The 23,202-nt window shown below is 43.8% G+C and overlaps 1 protein-coding gene across 9 annotated transcripts in view; it reads right to left on the reverse strand.

Annotated features, from left to right (window-relative positions):
• Positions 1-23,202, reverse strand: part of MARF1 (meiosis regulator and mRNA stability factor 1) — a 55,805-nt gene that overhangs the window by 14,127 nt on the left and 18,476 nt on the right. For 4 of the 9 annotated variants that reach the window (XM_027771077.1, XM_014587084.1, XM_014587081.1 and 1 more), the window contains 14 exons: positions 20,690-21,118; positions 20,348-20,505; positions 19,585-19,743; positions 17,617-17,809; positions 16,204-16,382; positions 13,763-13,843; positions 10,554-10,790; positions 10,306-10,425; positions 9,469-9,644; positions 6,966-7,186; positions 5,390-5,532; positions 5,102-5,235; positions 2,956-3,158; positions 1,172-1,399 (listed from right to left, as the gene is read on the reverse strand). In XM_027771077.1, coding sequence (XP_027626878.1) covers positions 1,172-1,399; positions 2,956-3,158; positions 5,102-5,235; positions 5,390-5,532; positions 6,966-7,186; positions 9,469-9,644; positions 10,306-10,425; positions 10,554-10,790; positions 13,763-13,843; positions 16,204-16,382; positions 17,617-17,809; positions 19,585-19,743; positions 20,348-20,505; positions 20,690-21,118 — 2,661 coding nt within the window. The remainder of the gene's footprint in view (positions 1-1,171; positions 1,400-2,955; positions 3,159-5,101; positions 5,236-5,389; positions 5,533-6,965; positions 7,187-9,468; positions 9,645-10,305; positions 10,426-10,553; positions 10,791-13,762; positions 13,844-16,203; positions 16,383-17,616; positions 17,810-19,584; positions 19,744-20,347; positions 20,506-20,689; positions 21,119-23,202) is intronic. The other 5 variants (XM_027771079.1, XM_014587083.1, XM_027771078.1 and 2 more) reach the window with 3 other exon arrangements.

The raw sequence follows: 23,202 nt of genomic DNA on the forward strand, positions 1-23,202 counted from the left end.
ATCCACCTCAGCCCACCTCTTCCAGCATCCTGCACAGCTGCACAGCCAGGTGACCTATCCCACACTGGTCTCCAGTGACATTCTCTTCTAACTTTATTCCACCACAGACACCTGTCCCCAGGGTCACACTGTGGATCTTGTCATTACTCACTTCCAAAATTACCTCATAAAACCTCCCATGAGAAACAAAGTCTGGGGCTGATGCTGGGGTGGGAAACGGGAAGGAACTTGCACTGCTCAGCTCTGCTCACTTTTCTTCCCTCCCCAGTGCTGATCCTCCCAGTTCTTCCCCTTCACGAGCCCCTCCTGGCTTCACTTTACTCTTTATCCCTCCAGGCAGTGAAGGGCCACTAAGTCCACTAAGTCGTTCACCGTTCTTGTCAATACTTTAAACTACCCACACTAATGCCTTTTTGTTGTGCTCACCTGGCAAACTCCCACTTGAACTCAACCCTTTCCTCTCCCTGGCCTGCACCCCGGAGACACCCTGACGTCTCCACAGTCCTCCATAGTCTGTCTATGAGCACCAATTCCCAGGCGGCGCTCCATACTCCCCACTCTCACTTGCTCCTGATCGAGCCCCTCTCAGCGGCAGAGGGGGCAGTAGATTGAAAAGGAGGCGGCGTGAAAATGGCCCAGCTGCTCAGCATAGGACTGGGAGGGAAAGTTCAGTTCCAGGTGGTGAGAGGTCCAGCACCCTGTCTGACAGAGCCAGACCAGCAAAAAACCAATTCTGAGTCCTCACTTTCTGTTCAATAAATATTCCCTTAAGTCAGTTAGAATCTGAAGGGGAGAAAAGGTACATGATTTCTGTCTCCCCAAAACTCCCAAGATAAAGACTTGCCTGGAAGGCTTCGACTTCAGGTCAGCAGTGCAAGAGAGTGACACACCTGAGAAGAGACGCCCTGGCATAAAGAGGGACCTTTTCAGTTCAAAAGGGCATCCCTTTGTCAAGGTTATTAATAAACACATAATAGGAAGACCAGAAATCTAAACTGTCAAACCAAGTCATCGCTATTAATCTAATAAGGTACGAGTGACATGTAAAACAAGTTGTGAAGCAACAGGAATTCATACAAGGCACGGACACTGACACGCTAAAGTGCATGTGGACATCCGGTGAGGATGATGCCACCGTGGGTTTCAGTTTATGGAAAAGAAATCTGTTTACCTTTACAACATGGCAGAGCTTCTGTGTTAAAGCTGAAACTGAACTGACATCATAGTCTTGGAGACGAAACGTGTAACCAAAAGTTTTAGCATACTCTGTAAGTAGATCTGTCATCATAAGGCAGTTGTCTTTTTGGGACCGAAGAAGTTTAACGAACTGGGCAGCTAAAGCTTTGAATCGTTCTACCTCTGTCAAAGTAAGGATTTTTTCTTCTCCACATTCCAATACCTGGGAAAACACAGGGAGGAGGAAAAGCAGAGTGAGTAAATTATGACTGCTCATGAAATTAAATGACATGAAAATGTCCACGAATAGTAACTACAAGCGTGTCAGTGATGTTTTATGGGTAAGAAGTTTCAGTTTTACAAGATGAAAAAGTTCTGGAGACTGGGCCCACACTGTGAATGTCCTTAATCAACACCACTGAGCAGGACAGAGGACGAGGACCCCTCATTTGGGAACAGAAGTGTTTCAGATTTCGGAATATTTACATATACATAAAGAGCTGTTGTGGGAATGGAAACCAAATCTAAACACAAAATTAATTGATTTCGTATACAAGGCACACACACAGCGTAAAGGTCACTTTATACAATTTTTTTTTAATATTCGCACTATTCTAATTGGGACCCGTCACGCGATCAGGTGCGGAAGTCCCTGCTTATGGTATAGTATCAGTGAGCAAAAACTTTCAGATTTTGGAGCATTTTGGGTTTCAGATTAGGAATGTCCAACATGTACTTAAAAATGGTTAAGATGGGGGCCTTAAAATGATTAAGACAGGTGGTGTAGTGGTTACAGTGCTGGACTCCCACATGGCCGACCACAGTTTAAGTCCTGGACCCTGCAGCTTGACAATCATGCTGGGCATATGTGCATCTGTGGCCAATTAAATCCCAGGAGGAGATTGGAGGAGAAGGGACTGTGGCATGGCCATCCCTCCAAGGAGGTGATTTCTCACTTCCCCTCTCACTATCTCTCTGTTTTTCTCTGGCTAGCACATGTGCCCTATGACAAAAACCTTAAAATATGCGATTGAATGTATAAATAATAATCATCATCATAAAAAAGAAAAAACCTTAAAATATAATTTAAAAAGTATTAAGATGATAAATTTATGTTATATGTATTCTGCCACAATAAAAAATGTTTAAAAATCACTTTAGGAACCAAAAATATTATTAATAAAACCAACAGTAATCTGGTTTAGCTTAGCAACAGCTAAACAGCACAGCACTGACACTACTTCATGTACTCATCCTATCTCCAACACAAGAGAGATCTGAAAATGAGGGCACTAAGGAAGAATATTCAGTTTAAGAAATCAAACTACTGGGGACCAACAGGTGGCATGGTGGTTAAGGCGCTGGATACTCCCACATGGCAGACCACGATTCAAGTCCTGGACCTGGTGGCTTGCTTTCTCACTTATCCTCTCTTTCTCTCTTGTCTTTCTCTGGTCAAATTAAATGAATGAATGAATAAATAAAATTAAATAATTCTTTTAAGAAAAAATAAATCAAAGTATTTAATCCCCTTTTCAATAATTACTCTAAAACAAGCTTGAAGGATAATTCTTTGAGAGGAAAAAAATACCCACATTTACCTAAAAATATTAATGAATCAAGAACATAGCTTCTCTGATTAGAATATTTCAGATTTTCATCCTTTTACATAATCCCCTACCTTCCAGGACTATAGATCCTAAAAATGAAAACAAAACAAAAAAGCTCCCTATAGATTGTTCATGAAAACATTTGTAGCACTAGAATTTCTTCACTCACTTGTAAAATATCAGGTATGGCTTCGAAAAGTTCAAGTAGTTTGGTAAACCCATAGTATGCAAGTTTGCATTGCCGACCAAAGTGGTGATGGTAAGAGGGAATAAATTTATTAAAGGGCATCCGGAAATGGGGTTGGTGACGCAGCAAGTCAACAACATCCTTAGAGAACTGTTTCGTCCTTTCTATTTCATCCTGGGTACGTTCTAAAAAAAAAGAAAAGAAAAAGGAAAAGGAAAAACAAATCACAATCATCTTCTACCCATTTGTGTTTAACATCCATACTGTAGTCAGTCCTCGTCAGAGTTTACAAGAGATAACACCTTCCTCTTCCAAACAAATGTGACCCCAAAACAAATGTGTACTCTTCCCTCTTTGCGAGTGACTCTCAAACGTGTTCAAGAGCGGAATACTGGGACGTCGTGATACTACTACAGCGTACTGTGAAATACATATTCATCTTACAAGGGGACACGAGGCCATCTTACAAGCTAGAAACAATTTTCTAACTACTTCCCCTCCGCCCTCGCCTCATGTGAACTACACACACATGGGTCTCTCTGTATGCTTAAAAGTAACCTAGAGGGCATGGTGGTTAAGGCACTGGACTCACACATGGCCGACTGTGGTTTGAGTTCCAGACCTGCTGGCGTGAAAATCATACCCAATGTATGTGTGTGGGTGTGCTCAAAATCCCAGAAGAACAGAGAAGGGACTGCAGTGTGACCATCCTCCCTGGGGGGTGATTTCTTACTTTCCCTCATTCTCTCTCTCTCTCTCCCTCCTATGAGTGTACGCATAGTATGGCAAACACACAAACAAACAAAACCTTAAAAAAAAAGTAATCTAGAAAGTTTTTCTATTGAAATCACACTTCTGAACAATTTGCATGTTTTGTTTATTCATTTGATCTTCAGTTAGAGTACTGGACTGAGCATTAAAACTTTAACAAAAATAAAGATAAAAAGTTAAGTTTAAACTTAAGTTTTTGTTTCTTTCCTTTTTTCTTTCTTTAAAAGTTTTGCCATAGGGCACATGTGCTCGCTGGAGAAAGAGAGAGAGAGGAAGAGAGAGAGGAAAAGTGGGCAATCACTCCCTAAGGGGGATGGCCATGCTATGATCCTTTCTTACCCATTCTCCTCTTGGGATTTTGGGCACACATGCACACGCACCTGGCATGATTTTCAAGCTGCCGGGTCCAGATTCAAACCATGGTCAGTCATGTGGGAATCCAGCATCTTAACCACCATGCCACACTGGCCTCTCTCAAGTGTAAGACTGCCATTACTAACGTCAGCTCTGGAATACTATGATTTCATGAACATAAATGTCCTGTAGAAGCACAGTTTAAGAACCATTAATCAATAACAGCAGATGAATGTGATAATAGGTAGTTTTGGTTCATTTTTATAATTTCCTTGTCTTTTCTTTTATTGTCAGATGATCCATGTGCTTGACAGACAGGGGACAGTACCTCTCAGTAGGGTGCAGTTAAACTGCAACCCTTTTCCTCCACTTCTAAATCTTGTTAGGATTTAGGGTATACACACACACACACACACAAACCCAGCATATTTTCAAGTCACCAGGTCTGGAACTCGACCTGTGTTCAGCCATGTGAGATCCCGCTCCCAATGCACAGCACTTAACCACTGTGCTACAGGGCTAACCCTATAGATTAATTTTTAACTATCCTATCTCCCAGACTTCAACTGGAATTACCATAATTTGAAAAACAAAGTAAAGCATTCATTTGAGTTTTCATCCCTTCTCAAGTGTACATGGCAAAGAAGCCCCGAGTTACAAAGGAGAGACAAGCAACAGCCATGGTAACAAGTCTCAGCTCACGAACCATGGCTCAAATAGCCACAGACAAGCTGAGGAAGCCTCTTTAACCAAGTGCGGGGTCTGCACTTCTTTCTTGTGGAGTAAATTCTAGAAAACTAGTGTGCTTTTCTTCTTGACAACCAACCTCATCCACTCTGAAGGACACAGAGCCCATCATACCAGAGCAGTAGTTCTCGAACTATATTCCCCATGGAGTATTCAGGAACAATTGAGAGAAGGAAAAGTGCATGTCCTACACCATTCAGTTTTAAAATAACCATGGTGATGGAGAATAACCTTCCAGCCAATCAAAGCCACACACCTCTCTTGGGGATACAGATGACCATTTCATTATCTTGTTGGGACAAACAGATGGTTGAATCTGGAATCTCCGATAAGATATCAATCAACTCACAAACACCATATTCGGTGACATCCCAGTCCTTTGAGAAACACCTGTTTTAGCAATGGAAATGATGTAGAATGAGTCATATGGTTACTGTAAAATAACTAAGTGTGTGCAAGAGAGTGCTTAATGGAAAAATTATAAAACCACTTAAAACTTAGGGGGCAAAGTGTCTGCTTTCATTGCTTCCTTTTCCTCACTCACCAATGGTAAGCCTGTGAGAATTCTCGCACCACCACCTGTTTGCTGGCCTGGGATTTGAGAAGTTTTAGTACATCCTGAGTAAAGCGCTTCACCTGGGCCCGGTGGGTAAGGGTCAGCAAGCGTTTGGAACCCATCCCAAGAATCTGCAAATCAAACACTTCGATTATTCATGTGCGTAGACCCTGGCAGATACCGTTTTTTGTTGCTGGTGCTCTCGTGCACTACTGCCTTCACAGAGTAACTCCCTTCACACGTGACAGCTGCACTTTGAAACACACTCAATCTACGGAATGTGAGGGGCAACTGCCCCATGCCTGGGACCCTCTTTGTCATTGTTTTTTTTTGTTTGTTTGTTTGTTTGTTTTTGTCTCTGCACATCCCGTCCTCAAAAGTCATGAGAACAGAAATGAAAAGTTGTCTTATCTGGACAAGTAATTTATTTTTATTTATTTATTTTTTTACCCTCTGCTATTTCCCACCCTCATCCCACACTATCTTAGGTGTCCACAGTTGTTTTCCACTGCTTTTTCTCCCAACAACTAATTTTGTCTCTAAATAGCAGCTAAAGTTTTTCAAGCCCTTTTTACAAGAGGAAAGCTATTATGACACTGTAAGTTAACAGGAAAGTCTTCCTAGGGTTGAACACTATGCTCTAAGCCTGTATCATCGCCAACGTAAGCCCTGGACTCCTAGGAAGGCTCTGGCATACAAATCTGGGGACGTTTTTGGCAGCTCTCTCGTGACAGTGAACTGTGTGGAGGGAGATCATGTCACCAGTCTACTGAGATGGGAGGGAAACTCCTTAGTCCTCCAAAGAGTGCCTTCAGGGTGGAAATCTGCAACATTCTAAAAATTGAGAAGCCACCTTGCATGTTGTGGGAGGCCAAAATATGCCCCCCAGAATACATTTTGAATTGTTTTCTTCTGAGAGTTTCAGAGAGCTGTCCTGGAAAGCTGTCCTTCTGTCAAGGAAATTTACATCTACCTACCTTAGCAAGACAACGAGTGCAAAGGCTTTTCTGGGGCCCTTTATCTGCCCATCCGATACCTTCCCAAGACAGAGAGGACCACAGGCAGTCACGTGAGGGCTGACACCTGAGAGACTGTATCTGCACGGTAAGACAGTCTCTGCAGAGCAGTTCTTTGCCCTCGCACAGTCTGTCATCCCCAACCTGCAGGAATGTTTAATTTCCCATTTCCTGCACTTTGAAGAAAGCTTTTACGGGACGTTTTGCTCACGCTTGATTTTTAAATTTTTTTTTTTTTTCATTTTTTCTATTGGGGTGTGCACTTGCAGGAGAAAAACAGAGATAAAGAGAGTGAGAGAAGATGAGAAAGCACCCCCCCAGGGGGATGGTCATGCCTCAATCCCTTTACCTCTATTCTCCTCTCAGAATTTTTGGGCACGCATGCACATGCACCTAGTGTCTTTCAAGCCATTGGATCTAAGACTTGAACCATGCAGTCAAAAGTACGGGGTCCAGCAGCTTTAACCACCAGGACACCAACAGGACCCAGAATTGATGTCTCAGGGATCAGGTTACTACCCTTTTTAAAATCTCTTTGCATTCCTTACCTGCAACACATGAGGCACTGCTTCTAGTAATTCAATCAGCTTGGAATAGCCGTAGTCTGATACTCGGCATTGCTTCGCAAAATGATGGTGGTAAGATGGGATGAAATTGCTAATTGGTATGACACAAGACGGTTGGTTCTTGAGTAAGTCAATCACTTCTCTGCTGAACTGAATCAGTTGGGGGTTTCCTACAGGACTTTTAGAACGCAGAAGCCAAGGGTCTAGAGAGAAATAGAATATGCATATGCATAAGACATAAAGCAAGATCCCACCAGTGGAAAGGTAACTAACCTTGCAGTCCCTTGATCATGAGCAAGGTGATGAAACCAAGCAGCTGCTTTACATCTCAGCTTCTCTACGCAGCTCCCATCAAATCAACTGGCTGGTCCACCTTACTCACAGGATAGCTTTCATACTAATTCGTTAAGTTTAGTAACCAAAGTCCATTATAGCATTACCTACAGTAGATGTGAAAATATACTGGGAGATTCTAGTTTATAAACTGGTTGTATTCCAAGATCCATTTGTAACATGGTCATGTGGAACACACTTTCCCACAGAAACAAGATTGTAAACGGTCATTAGATAGGTAGCCAGAGAGTACCACGAACCCACAGTAGAGCAGAAACTATCACCCAAAAAACCCAGCAAAGCTATAGAATAAAACTAGCAAGACACAAAACTGGTTAAGAAAAAAGTTTTTGCATCACTCTGAATGCACATACCTAAAAAATGTCTTATTTTAAAAATTATAAATAATCAAATGGAAACCTTTATTGAAAGGTAGAAGAGGCCTATGGGCTCATGGCACAGGAGAGCAAGCAGGAATCAGCACCACCGATGGGCCCTGAGGAGTGCGAGGCCGAGGGGACAGGCAGGAGGGTTTGGTAGGCAGCTTTGGTACAAATACATTTCCTCCCAGAACTTGAGCAGAGCTCCCTGGTATCTTTTTTTTTTAGATAGAGATTTTTGCTATAGGGAGCGTGTGCTCACTAGAGAGACGGACAGAAAGTGAGAAATTACCCGCTGGGGAGGATGGCCATGCCACAATCCCTTCTCCATTCTCCTCGTGGGATTTTGGGCACACATGCACCTGCCCCCTGCCTGAGTGTTAAGCTGCTGAGTCTGAGACTCTAACCACGGTCAACTACATGGGAGTCCAGCGATGTAACCATTATGCCATCTGCTGGCCCTGCTCCCTGGTAATCTTCACCTTTTTCCTATAAAGGAGCAGAAGATAGGAGAAGGGAAGGGAGTTCTGTGGGCCAAAGAGAAGCGTATTCATATGAAAGCAGTCATTTAAAGCACTGATCACAGGCAGAAGCACTAGACATTTACAACTGGAGTGTCTGTAATCAGAAACTAATCCAAATCCAGTCCAATTCTCTGTAAAGTTACTTATTTTTACATTTACCTAAGTCAAAAATGTCAATCAAAATGAATTTCCAAGGAAAATTTGCATTGAGAGATACTATCTTCAAATACCAAATGCCTCGCAAAATTAGGTAATAGCTAAAAAGATTTGAAACAGTGGGATTTGGGGTTTAAATTCTTTTTTCTTTTTTCTGTGGAGCACGTGTGCTCACTGGTGGCTGTGGAAAAATCATTCCCACGGGTACAAGCCACACTGCAAACTCTTTTCCTCTTGAGATTTTGGGAATGCATGTACACACGCCTGGCTTGGTTTTCAAGAGCTGAGTCCAAGACTCTTTAACTACAGAGTTGGCCGTGTGGGATCCAGTGCTTTAAACCACCATGCCACCTGCTGGCCCTGGGTTTTAATGTTATTTATTTATGAGCGATATTTTCACTATAGGGTGCATGTGCTTAACAGAGAGAGAGAGAGGCAGACAGACAGACAGAAAGCAAGAAATCACCCCCTGGGGGAAGGCCACGCCACAATCCCTTTTCCTCCATCCTCCTCCTGGGATCTTGGGCATGCACACACATGTGCCTGGCATGAGTTTTAAGCTGCCAGGTCCAGGACTCGAACCGCAGTCAACTATGTGAGAGTACAGCGATGTACCCATTACACTATGCTGGTACCTGGGCTTTAATTTTTTTACATAATACACGCTGATACTTTCAAAAATTCGAGTTCTGCCAAAACCTCAGCATTTTTTAGAGAGATTTTCACATAATGGGAACAGCAGTTAGCATAATGGCTATGTCGCTGGACTCCCACGTAGTCGACAGCAGTTCAAGTCCTGAACCCGGCAGCTTAAACTCACGCCGGGTGCATGTGCATGTGTGCCTAAACCCCCTGGGAGGTGATTTCTCACTTTCTGTCTCTGTATCTCTCTCTCTGTCTGTTTGGTGAGTGCACGCGCCCTATAGCGAAAACCTCTCCAAAAAAAAAAAAGAAGAGAGAGATTTCACATATTGAAAGAGGTATCCATGGTGCTTTTGCACAGTGTTTAAATAAAATGTAGCAGCCTGCCCCAGGCTCATAGTAGGCAGCAATCAGGTGGTAGTGCAGGAGGACTGAACACCTGACACCTACCAGCGTTGGGCGGCGGGGGCCTGTTGTGAATCCATTTAACTACTTTGACGCCATTCTGAGCAGTGGCGATGTTCACCCCTGGCACGCAGGTGATGATGTGCTCTAGGGGAACGCCCCCATGGTTTTCCTGTACTGCTTCTAGTTCACCAAACTCTGCAGCATAACAATCTGAAAAGCTGAATGGGAAGAAAAAAAAATAAAGGTTCAATTAAAATAATGAAAAAGCTAAACAGAGGGTTTAATAGATTTGTTAATAAACCATTTCTATGTAAATGCCCGTGATGGGAGTTTAAAGAGTAAATGTAAGGTTCCAGGTTTCTCTGACACATTATGAAGGTGCTAGAAATTCCTGGGCAGTTTTCCAGGAGAGGGAGCTGAAAATAAACAACTGGATTCCAAGTTAGTTATTAACCTATTTTATCATTACAGGGCATTAAGACCACTTAGTCCTGTGCTGCCCTTTGCATAAAGTCTCCCATCATGGTGGGTAAGTGGACTTTGGAAGAATACATTTGTCTGTCAAGTCTTGAAATGTACAAGCATTTGAGGCTGTGTACACTCTCACAGCATTTGTGTGGTCTACTACAGCATTAGAATACATCGCTTCCCCATAAAGAACCTGTCTTACTTACGCTTACATTTCTAAAATTTAGCACAAAAATATTCTTGATCCTTTCTTGAGTGAAAGGATCCATTTCAGTATACTCTGACTGCAAGGCTGACGTGAGTGAAGCTGCCTCCAGGACCTGCTTGGGAGCGGCTGTCGCCAGGGACGGCAGACTTTCTATAACGAGGAGGAGGAAGACATCCATTCACAGTGGCTTTGGCGTGGCTCACCTTAGTAAAGGTACAGTCCCCTCATGGGTCTGGAGAAGACTGTGAACCTGGGGTGCAAACGTCTTCAAAGAGAGAATCACAAAAGGAATCTTGTAAGAGTCTGGATCAAATTCATGTTCACTGTAGAAAAGGAACACAGCAGTCAGCTGATATTCCTTAGGGGTCCAAAATATTCACAGGGAAACTCTAACAGATGGTCCACAATCTTCTACAAAAGGATTATTTCTAAAGGAAAGTGGGTGGTATACCTGAACTCCTTATTGGAACAATGCTGTCTGCAGACAGGCTCGTGATACTCTAACTCTTCAAATATAATCGGACTGCAATTGGTAGAGGAGCCGTCGTGGGACTGGGAAGACCCCAAGGGGCTCTGGCAGGCCTGACAGCTGGGTAAGAGACACACCAGGCGTCCGTTCCCTTGTTCACGGATTGTGACGGTGTCTGTTAATTTATATAGATCTGACACATTCAACTTGTGTCCAAACCTAAAAGCCAGAGAAAAAGAGATGCTGAGTTAGAGACGGTCTCTGTGACACTGAGTTAAGAGAGTTTCTGTGACGCTGAGTTAGAGAGATCGTCTCTGTGACACTGAGTTAGAGAGATCGTTTCTGTGATTAGGCTGACGTGTGTCCTGCTTAAATAGAAGGCTATAACCAGGAATAGGACCTCCGTTGCTTCAAAAGTAAAATGAAAGTAATTCCACTATAAATTCATTCGCCACTGAGCCAGAAATGCTTGGTAGCCTTCTGAGTCACCTCTGGCTCCCTGCACATTACAGTGATTGCCTCATTCAGCCCTCCCACCCCGCCCAGTCTCTGTGCTTACGTGACCTCATCCAATCATCTGACGGCACCTCTCCCAACCTGGCTCCCCTCACTTCTAACCCCCACCTGCGTTACCTCTCACTATTCCTGCTCTCCTCCCTCAGAAGTTACCGCTCACCTCACCCAGCTGCCTGACCCACACGTCCTGAGACTGGACTCCTCAACCAGCCCTGATGTGCATCTTTCGGACCTGGAGTGTAAAGGTACAGGCCTTGGAGGCAGACAGATTGGAGTTCATATCCTGACTCAGTTTCAAACCTGTGTGACCTTAATCAAGTTACAGAACCAATCTGGGCCTCAATTCTCCCATCTGCAAAATGGGATGTATCTATCTCATAGGACTGATACAAGGATTAAATGTGAGTAAGTATGACGAAGTTTTCTTCATCTTAACATAAGGGGTTGGCACACAGGAAGTGCTCAATAAATGCTTCCTGCTCTTCCTGCTACAGGTTACGTTACCACCCCAGGATCCTACCCACCCACTCAATTTCCCCCCTACCAGTCAGAGCCCGTTCTCTCCAGACTCCCACGGCCGGACGTTCTCCCTTGAGCTCTCATGAAGCCTCATGCTCTCGTCTCCTCCAGAACAACAGCAGCAGGAGCTGCTCCTGCTGTTTCACCTACTGGTTCTTAGCCCCTTCCCCTCTGGGCTTTATCCCACTGGACTCCAGCAATGGCTCTAAAGATACCAAAGACCTCTACCTCATCCCAAACCTCACACCATTGTCTCGGGCCCCTTGGTTCTCCACATTCCTGACATGCTCTTCCCATACATCCTCGTTACAACACTGGGTTTCCCTGGCCCTGGCAGCATTCCATCCAGTTCTGCCCTTCTCTGGTTCTCCTCCTGCCTCCTCTGGTCTTACCTGCTCCTGTGCTTTCCAAGGTCATCTTTAGGCGGTGACTGTCTTATCTTCACAGCTGACTTCTCTTCTCTCCACAGGGAGCCTCCCAACATGCAGAAGGCTATCTGAACTCCCTACTTAGCTACTCAACGACCCCTAAAACTCCTTGTCCAAAAGTAAGGTCAAACACTCAGTGTACCTCCTAATCACACTTTATTTCCCCATTTACAGTGTAACTGTACAACAATCTTCCCTGTCATCCAAGACAAAAAATCAGAATCATACTGACCTCTAGTGTCTACATGGCCCACTACCTAAGACTAGCTACCCGTCCCATTTCACCCACATGTGACGTTTCTGTGTATCTAGTCCCTTCTGCTGCATAGCATCTGTTCATGACGGAGGCTGGTGCAGCACGTTCCTTCCCTTCCACACCCTTTCCCCTCACCCACGCCGCCTCAGACACTACAGCTGCCAGAAGTCTTCCTGACCAGACCTCCCCCCTTCCCTGTTCCTCCACTGCATCAAGTGGCTCCCTGTAATGCACGGAATGATGGTCAAGCTCCCTGTTCCCCTCCCCTATGTATCTTTGAAGCATGCTTTTCTCCCTGCTCCTTTTCAGTTGAGTTTCATGTTTTATTCAACAATTTGTGAGCATTTTCTATTCCCTTCTAGATGCAGCTCCTCAAGGATAAGGGTTATGTCTTGCCTAGCTCTGGAAAGACTTGTTGAGTACCTACTATGCACTGAGTATAGAGGACATGGTGTCAGGTCAGCTCCAGTACTATCGAGCTTACGCAGGGTGCTCAAAGAGGTTCACTCAATGAATAGTTAAATGAATCAGGTGGCTGGGGAAAGAAAGGTAGAGCTTTGGAGACTGATGGTCTATACTGCTAAAAAATAAACAAAGTTTTAAAAATGTATGGTAGGTGGCTGCCAGATGACATGGTGGTTAAAGGCACTGGACTCCCACATGGCCAACAATGGTTTGAGTCCCAGACCTTCAGTCTTCTTGCTCCCTTTCTCTTTCTGTCTGTCTCTCTCTGGTCAAATTAAAAAATAATAACGGAACCAGCAGATGGCATAATGCTGCATCGCTGGGCTCCCATGTAGTCGACCGCAGTTTGAGTCCCAGACCCAGTGGCTTAAACTCATTCCAGGTGTGTGTGCATGCATGCCCAAGATCCTGAGAGGAGAATGGAGGATAAGGGATTGCGATGTGGCCATCCCCTCTGGGGGGTGAATTCTCGCTCTCTGTCTCGGTCTTTCTGGTGAACGCACGCACCCTATAACAAAAACTTCACCAAAAAATAAATAAATAAATAACAAATAAAGTTAAATAAATAAATAATTCTAAAAAAATTGTGTGTTTTTTCTTTTCTTTTTTAATATATGGTAAGGGGCCAGCAGATGGCATAATGGTTACACTGCAGGACTCCCACATAATCGACCATAATTTGCATCCTGGACCCAGAGGCTTAAACTCATGCTGGGCACACGTGTGTGAGTGCCCCAAGAAGAATCGATTATGGCATGGCCCTGGGGGAGGGGAGTGATTACTCTCTTTCTGTCTTTCTGTCTCTCCCCGTGTCACTGACAAGCACACATGTACTATGGCAAAAATCTCTCTTAAAAAAAAAAAAAGGTATGAAAATTTCAAATTTAAAGCTGCCATCTGCCATTCCCCCACTGGACTAAAAGGTCTTTATGAGTTCTACAATGGCTTTCTGCATTAAATCACCAAGCAGTACTGACTGGATCGATGAAAAAATAAATCTAACTTACTTTTTTTCATAGATGTCTGTGAATTTAAAAAGAGGCAGACAACAGGCAGGAGCATCTTGAAGAATAGACATTGTTTCTGCACTGTAAAACAAAATTATTATTAGTTGGAAGATCACTTCCTCTACGAGTTGTCTCTGAAAAACAGAGTTCATAAAACTAACATAATAGGGGGACCAGCAGTTAGCGTAATGGCTATGTCGCTGGACTCCCCGTAGTCAACCACGGTTCGAGTCCCAGACCCAGTGGCTTAAACTCACGCCAGGCATGTGTGTGTGTGTGCTCAAGATCCCGAGAGGAGAATGGAGGAGAAGGGATTGCAGTATGACCATCCCCTCTGGGGGGTGATTTCTCGCTTTCTATCTCTCTGTCTGTCTCTGTCTGTCTGGCGAGCGCATGTGTCCTATAGCAAAAACCTCTCCCCCCAAAAAAAGAACAAAAAAACTAACATAACAGGTACACAAAATCAATTTAACAGCTTCTGATATATTAGAATTTATTTTCCAGAGAAATTTAAAGAAAAGATTTTAGGGGAGGGACCAGCAGGTGGCATGGTGGTTAAGGTGCTGGATACTCCCACATGGCCGACCGCGGTTCAAGTACCGGATCTGGTGGCTTACTTTCTCACTTTCCCTCTCTCTCTCTCTGTATCTCTTTCTGGTCAAATTAAAATAAATGAATGAATAAGTAAAATTAAATAAATAATTATTAAAAAAAAAAAGAAAGATTTTAGGGGGATTCAGCAGATGGCATAATAGTTACATTGCTGGACTCCCACTTCGTTGGCCGTGATTCAAGTTCCAGACCTAGTGGCTTAAAACTCATGCTGGGAGCATATGCGTGTGTGCCCAAAATCCCAAGAGGAGATGTCATTGCCATCTCCCTGGGGGGTGATTTATCACATACTGTCTCTCTGTCTCTCTGGTGAGTGCACACACCCTGTAGCAAAAATCTCTCTTAAAAAACTAAAAGGATTTTAAGAACAAGTCAATGAAAGATGATAAAGTCACACCTGAGAGTTCTGGGGTTTCTTTTTTAAGAGAATTTTTAAAATTATTATTTAATTTGCTATAGGGCACATGTGCGAGACAAAGAGAGAGCAAGCTGCCAGGTCCAGGACTCAAAACACGGTAAGCCACGTGGGAGTCCAGTACCTTAACCACCATACCACCTGCTGGAACCATGCTAGACTGAGACGCAATCATAAGGCTTTCCACACTAGTGGAACAGAAAGACAAACTGTTCACAGTAGGACAAACACCTGGTTGTTAATTTAAAGCAAAAGGCAGAATAGCTTGAGTTATCTCCTGCCATACTGTGGGCTGTATATTAGAAATAGGTGATTAGAATTTCTGTAGTTGAGAATACCCAAATGTATACAATATAATCATGACTATGGATTTTTTTCCTTTGTTATTTTTTTAAAGAGAGATTTTTGCTATAGGACACACACATTGGCCAGAGAGACAGAAAGTGAGAAATCATTCCCCAGGGTAGATGGCCACACCACAATCCCTTCTCCTCCATTCTCTTCTTGGGATTTTGGGCACATATGTGCCGGGTGTGAATTTTAAGCTGCTGGGTCCAGGACTTGAACTGCAGCAGACTACAAAGGAGTCTAGCAACATAACCATTACACCATTTGCTGGTCCCACAACTATGGTTTTGAAAAACAAAAAGGCATCAAAAAACACCCAATGGAGAAAACACACACTCAACACTGAACTCTCAAGGGTGATTGGCTTCGAATAACAGGATCATGAATGATTTCCCCCTTCTTTTATGTTCTAAGGTTTCTACATTTTCTTCAAGGAGTAATATATTTATTTTAACAAATAAAAACATAACTTACAATAATGGTGAAGTAAAAGAAAAGATTCTTGATTGTCGAAACACTCATTTAAGAATAAACCGTGTTCTAGTAGTTTATCCCAGAACAGGGAGAGCAAAAGAAGAATCAAATCTTTTTATGAACATGATTACCAGATTCCTAAAACTGATACGGTCATAATGTAGATTTGTGGAGTGGGCGGGGTATTTATTTGATATAAGACTACAACTGTAAGTTGAGAGTTTAGAGCTTTGTAGGTCTGGCCTCCATAGTGAATCCACCTTCTACCAAGATGAGAAGGTGACATTCTGACTTTTTAGGCCATCTGCTTTTACTGTAGAGGTCTACTATTCTTAGAGCCTGTTCTGAATGTGTGGCGTATCATTTTACTCCAAAGTGCCCATCAGGTTTGAGTTCGGCTTCACCTTTGATTAATGACTTGAACAAGAGTCAAATGGCTATTTCTAACTCTATCAATAGAGAATAAACCTTAGTGCATATATCATCATTACAAGAGGACTGGGAATGTGATCAAATCTATTTTTATTATTTCCTAAATTGTTTGAGTTAAATATTAACTTCCTAAAATCAATGGCTTCTGTTTGTTTTTTACCTCAGTAGAGAGAGTGATTTATTAGCAACTCCTGTGGCGAGTGAGACCAGGATCTTCTTGCCGCCGATTTTGTATCTGTGGAGGTTGTTCACTGCACTGATTGCTTCTTGTAAGTTTTCCATCTGAACGATGGCCTTGAGTTGATAATCTGTATGGGGGCTAAGCTCCACACTCTTCACCTACAACAGTGGATAGGAAAAGAGAATCCTTTGTCACTGAGCCCTGACGTCTGAAACGCAAAGGCGAATCTTTAGAAATATGGCAGTGGACTACAGTGCTCTGGGAAGGAACCTGTCTGAACTCTACACTTCCGCTGACCAGAAGGTACGCGAGCTTGGATGGGGTGGCCTTCAGAGACATAAGACTAGTCCATTCTGCCTCAGTGCTCTGGCACACACAGATCTCCAAGGCAGACTCAGAGGCCACCTGGAGGAGGGATCTGGGAGGAGTGCCAGAGGTCTTCTCCAGACCCTGTTAAAAACCTGAGGCATAGCCATTTTAAAAAATATGTAAGGGATACATTTTTAGCAAAATTATACCTGAAAACTGAGTCAGAAATAATAAGATTTAAACAAAAACAGCCAACATTATTTCAGAATCCTATTTCGTATTTTAGCAAACAAAGCTACCTAACACTCATCAATATCTTATTCCCCAAAGTGCCACTTAAATTCCTGCCTACTGGGACTGGACAGCGGCGCAGCAGTAAAATGTGACACACGAGGCTGACCCAAATGGGTCGGTTCCAGGCTCATGTCTAGAGACCTCCCTGAGTACACTAGAAATGCATGTGCTGGAAAACCAGCAGTTAGCGTAATGGATGTGTCGCTGGACTCCCATGTAGTTGACCGCAGCTTGAGTCCCGGACCTGGTGGCTTAAAACTCATGCAGGGCGTGTGTGCGTGTGTGCCCAAGATCCCGAGAGGAGAATGGAGATGAAGGGAATGCGGCGTGGCCATCCCCCGGGGGGTGATTTCTCACTTTCTGTCTCTGTCTCTGTCTTTCTGGTAAGCTCATGCGCCCTATAGCAAAAAAAAACAAAAACAAACAAACAAAAAAAAACACCTCTCCAAAAAACAGAAATGCCTGTGCCCATGAGCTGGGGTGGATCGTGGGGTCAAGATGGTGCTGTCTCTCTCATTCATGGAAGAAAGAAAGAAAGAAATTTGGGAAAATAAATATATAAATAAATCCCTACTTAGGATGAGTGCTTCTCACCAGTAGGTTTCTTGCTCTCCAGTACTGCACCCTAAAAACTGGAGGTACCACCACCCTGAGCAGGAGAGGGAAAAGGTGGCATACAAAGCAGTTTAGTCACACTTTATGTACTGGCTATGTTTCTGTGTGCTAAAATAAGTGACCTTGACCTGCAACTCCATCAAATGGTGAAACAGAATAAGAGTGACAGGTTACCTTGCCATGCCTAGAAAATGCTTCCTGCATGAGCTGCTGCAGCTCCTTCCGGGACAATCTGTAGTCTATGTTGCTGACCTGGACGTCAGCACCATTTGCATATGGATCTGGACAATCAGCTCCGCCGCTCACGTTTGCAACACTGAAGGCAAGTGGGGATGCTCTGTTTAAGAGGTTTGGAGACATACTCCTGCTTAAAACACAAACATTAAAACTATTTTGAAAAAACTGTTCTATGCATGTAGGTTTTTTTCTTTTAGGCTTAGGTGAAGCCTTCCCAGAACACAGCTGAATTAAACACTGGGTTTTCAAATATGCTTTCATCTTAAACATATACTTACTGTTGAGCACTGTTAATAATCAACAGTCTAATATCAAATATTCTTTCACCGGATTATTTAAAACTAAAGGCAGAAATTACAGGCAGTCCTGATGTGTTTACCTTCTACTTTGGGGGGGTTATCCTAAGGAAATTTGTCTTAGATACTCAATTTAAGTTATTTAACCTCCCCCGTGGCCCTAAAAAGCTAGATATCTTTGCTCATCTGTTGCACTCCTTCAGCACATCAGGAAAACTTCTAGGGAACCAGCAGTTAGTGTAATGGCTATGTCACTGGACTCCCACGTAGTTGACCGTGATTCGCGTCTCGGACCCGGTGGCTTAGAACTCACGCCGGGTGGGTGTGCGTGCGTGCCCAAGATCCCGAGAGGAGAATGGAGGAGAAGGGATTGCGGCGTGACCATCCCCCCTGGGGGGTGATTTCTCGCTTTCTGTCTTTCTGTCTCTCTCTGCCTGTCTGGCGAGCGCACGCGCCCTATAGCGAAAACCTCTCCAAAAAAAATAAACAACTTCTAAGTGGATTTTTGGATGTAACTATACAGGTCTACAGTCACTTTGTGAGGTGGTTCTTCACCAACTCAGCAGAATCCATTCAATGCTAGGAAGAGTTCAAGGAAATGCACTATGGCCTACTGTTCCTCTGTCTCCCAAGCTCAAGAATGATTTGGTGTGAGTTCACAAAGTTTAGGTGGATAAATAATAAGGAACTACAGTGGTTTACAGAAATCCTTACTTCTCAAGCAGCTTCCTATAAAGTACCACACTAACAATCACCACTGGGGGGGCTAGCCTCATTCCCTGATGGTTAAGGGAGCTGGATCCCACATGGTTGACTGCAGTTCAGATCCTGGCCTCAGTGGCTTAAAAAATACCCAAGGAGTGTGTGTGTGTTTGTGTGCGTGTTCTCAAAATCCCAACAGAATGGAGAACAAATTGTGGCATGACCACGCTCCTTTGGGGTGTGCTTTCTCCCTCCCCTTCCATTCCTCTCTCTTGCAGGCAAGCACACCCACCCTCTGGCAAGTTAACAAAAAAACAGAATGATCAGGCCAGCAGGTGGCGTGGTGGTTACAGCAGCTAGATCCTGCATGGTTGACTACACAATTGAAGTCTCAGACATGGAGCCTTGAGAAACACAGAAGGCACATGTGCCCGCATGCCCAAATCCCAACGGGAAGAAATGGAGACCATTTCTTGGCACGACCATCTTCTGTAGGGGGTGTTTTCTCACTTTCTCTTTCTCTGGCATATGTATACATACCTTCTAACAAATTTAAAAAGAAAAATGATCAATGAATGCCTAGTTTGGGCTTTTTCCTCAACATGATGCACATTAGGACATCTGTACATGCCTCCCAAACTGGCCAAGGACTCCAGGACAGGCTTGTCTCTGCCCACTGCTTACTAAGATGTCCCCACAAAGGACAGAGAAATGGTGAGGAGCACTGCCCTTAAATGTTAGCTCGGCTTCCCTGAGAAAAGGGGGACTGACCTGATGGAGGAAGGATAAGAGCCTGCCTTTCACTTGTGTGCTTCTGTATTATCCGAACTCTTTCGAATAAACACACAACTTCAGAATCCTTCCAGCTACATGTAACCACCCCCAAGGATCAGGAAGCTAGACTTACCGAGAAGACCAAGACTGAGACGTGAGCAGAGGACCAACTTGCCTTGATGCAATCAACTTGCTAAAAGCGGAGGGATAACTCACTTGGAACACACTCTCCTCTTTATCTTTTTTCTCTATGGGAGAACTGGTAACACTTCGGGCACTGAGGTTTTCTTTTCTGATAGACAGGAAAAATCAGAGGGAATAGGTCATATGTATTCCTTCACATTAGAGAATCAATAAGGGCTAGCTGGTGATGTGCTAGTTAAGGCAGCCAGATCCCAAATGGCCAACTATGAGGTTCAAGTCCTGGACCCGACAGCTTAAAAAACACTGGGTGCCTTATGTGTGTCTGCCCCAAATCCCGAGAGAATGGAGAAAGTGGGATTGTGGCAAGGCCATTCACCCAGGAAGTGCTTTCTCCCCAACTCTTACAAGTACACTACTCTCTATATCAAATTTTAAAAAAGAAAGAAAAGAGAAAAAGAGACCAGCAGATGGCATAATGGTTACATCACTGGACTCCCACATAGTCAACCATGGTTTAAGCCCCAGACCTGGTGGCTTAAAATTCATGCTGGGCACGTGTACGTGCGTGCCCAAAATCCCGAGAGGAAAATCGAGGAGAAGGGATAGCGGCGTGGCCATCCCCTCGGGAGGAGGGGTGATTTCTCGCTTTCTGTCTCTCTAGCAAGTAAATGTGCCCTATAGCAAAAATCTTTCTTAAAAAATAAAAAAAAAAAAAGAAAAAAGAAATGATGAGAAAGAGTAACTTAACGTACTTTTGATTGGTTTTGTAAACTGAATCCGCCATCCCCGGATTTTTAGACGTGGGCACTGCAGCGCTTGGGTGACTGTGAGGAGGCACGACCAGCCTCAGGTGACCATGCTGGTGCTCGCTGTTTCTACTGCCCGTCTTGGACTCCATGCGGCACAGCTCCTTAAAAGACACAAGTGCAGTGGACTTTAAAGCTTAAGGGGCCAACGTGTGCTAAATCCTGGACAGAAAACTGACTCTGAGTACCATCAAAAACAGAAATAAAAGTAAAGGACACACCAAAAAGCAAGCAGGCACACAGAAGCCAAACCTACCCAAAACTCCAGAAAAGAAGGATCTCAATTACCTGTAAACTTTTAACGTGCGTGTGTTTCGCGGCAGATCCAGAATTTGCCTGCAGCCCTTTCCCAGGCGTGGCTTTGGCACTTGAAGATTGCTCACTTGCATCTCTGATGAGGCACAATTTTGGATTCTTCAGTTTTTTGGGAGACTTCACTTTCTCAGCAATTGCATTGGAACTCTTGGTTTCACAGAGTTCTCTATTCTTTGGAGTAAAGGACACAATGATCCTATTCCCGAAGACATCCTCGTTCTCCATGCGCTTCTGAGCCCGCTCGGCACTGTCCTGGTTGATGAAGCGGAGAATGGCGCTGCAGCCCGTGATACTCAGCACCTTCCCGCCACAGTTGTCGGACAGGCGCCGGAGCCTGTTGCTGATGCTCTTGCCGTCTTTATTCGCTGGTAGGTTATACACGTAGAGCAGAGTGTGGCACTGCTAACACAGCGGAAAGGACAGTGACGTCAGCCTCACTGAGGGCACCGTTTCGAAACGAGAATAAGTGATCTCTGAACTTTAGCTGGCAAACTTGCAGGGGCAATGGGAGTGATTTAGCCAGAAGAGGGTAAACTGTATTTAAAGTGGTCAAGATAACTGAATGTTGTTTTAAAGGAGATGCTTGGCACAGAAGTTCATATACTGTATGGCAATATTTCTATAAAACGTATGGAACTCGGGAACCAGCAGTTAGCGTAATGGCTATGTCGCTGGACTCCCACGTAGTCGACCGCGGTTCGTGTCCCGGACCCGGTGGCTTAAAACTCACGCCAGGCGTGTGTGCGTGCGTGCCCAAGATCCCGAGAGGAGAATGGAGGAGAAGGGATTGCGGCATGACCATCCCCCCTGGGGGGTGATTTCTCGCTTTCTGTCTCTATGTCTCTCTCTGTCTGTTTGGCGAGCGCACGCGCCCTACAGTGAAAATCTCTCCAAAAAAAAAAAAAAAAACCACGTATGGAACTCAGGGTGGGATAAGAATTAACTATATACTGGCATAAAAGAATTTACTGAGGTGATATAAATATTCCAAAACTGGTTGTACAACTCGATAAATTTACACTTAAAAGAGTTGAATTTTTTTTTTAAAGAATTATTTTGTTTAACTTTATTTTTAAATTTTGACCAGAGAGGGACAGAGCAAGAGAGTGAGAGCAAGCAAGCTGCCAGGTCTGAGACTCAAACTGCAACCATGAATGACTCCTGCACCCTTAACCACCACGCCACCTGCCAGCCCCTACAAGAGGTGAATTTTTTATGCTACGTAAATTATATCTCAATAAATTTCTCTTGAAAGTCCATTTTGGGACCAGCAGGTGGCATGGTGGTTATGGTCCTGGACACTCCCACATGACGGTTCAAGTTCAGGACTTAACAGCTTGCTTTCTCACTTTCCCTCTTTCTCTGTGTCTCTCTCTGGCCAAACTGGGGGGGGGGGATGAATAAATAAAATAAAATAACTTTTTTAAAATGTCCATTTTACTAGGAGCGGCAGGTGGTATGGTGGTTAAGGGCCCTGGACTCCCACATGGTCAACCGTGGCTCCAGTTCCAGACCTGGCAGCTTGCTTTCTCACTTCCCCTCTCTCACTCTGTCCCTCTCTGATCAAATTAAAATAAATAAGTAAAATAAAGTTAAATAAAATAAAAAATTTTTAAAAAAAAAAAAAAAGTCCAGGCACTGTCAGGTGGCATGTGGTTAAGGGCGCTGGACTCCCCTCCCATATGGCTGACTGCAGTTTAAGTCCCGGACCTAGTGGCCTGCTTTCTCACTTTCTCTCTCTCTGTTCCTCTCTAGTCAAATTAAAATTAAAATGAATAAAGATAAAATTCTAAAAAGAAAAAAATATTTAAATAAACAAAAAAGTCCATTTTGCTAATTATTTAGTACAGCCACTAGTTAATATTTTACAGTCAGATCCTCTCCAGCCTCAACGGCAGGTTGCTGGCTGTCAGCCTGGAAGTTCTGTTTAGCAGTGGGTGGTCATAACCCTTCCAGATGAGTTGAAATGTATATATTAAGAAACAGGATCATTAAAGTATCAGAAAAAAAATTTTAAGTAATTATAGAAAGGGTTAAACAAGCCATAAAAGAACTTACTAAAAAATGGCCCAAGGATATGATAGAATTTACAGAAGAAATAGCCAGAGTCTCAAACAATAATAAAGAATATCATGCAGCTTCCCTATAATTTATGCAAAGGCAACTAGAAGCAGATGCCATTTTTCACCTATCATTTTGGTAAACATTTAAAACAGAGCCTCTCATTTATTATTGATTAAGAATGTAAATTAGGGGACCAGCAGTTAGTGTAATGGCTGTGTCGCTGGACTCCCACATAGTCGACCGCGGTTCACGTCCCAGACCTGGTGGCTTAAAACTCACGCCGGGCGCGTGTGCGTGCGTGCCCAAGATCCCAAGAGGAGAATGGAGGAGAAGGGATTGCGGTGTGGCCATCCCCCCGGGGGGGTGATTTCTCGCTTTCTGTCTGTCTGGCGAGCGCACACGCCCTATAGCAAAAACCTCTC

Source organism: Tupaia chinensis, unplaced genomic scaffold, assembly GCF_000334495.1.
Source record: "Tupaia chinensis unplaced genomic scaffold, TupChi_1.0 Scaffold000182_1, whole genome shotgun sequence".
Lineage (NCBI taxonomy): Eukaryota > Metazoa > Chordata > Mammalia > Scandentia > Tupaiidae > Tupaia > Tupaia belangeri.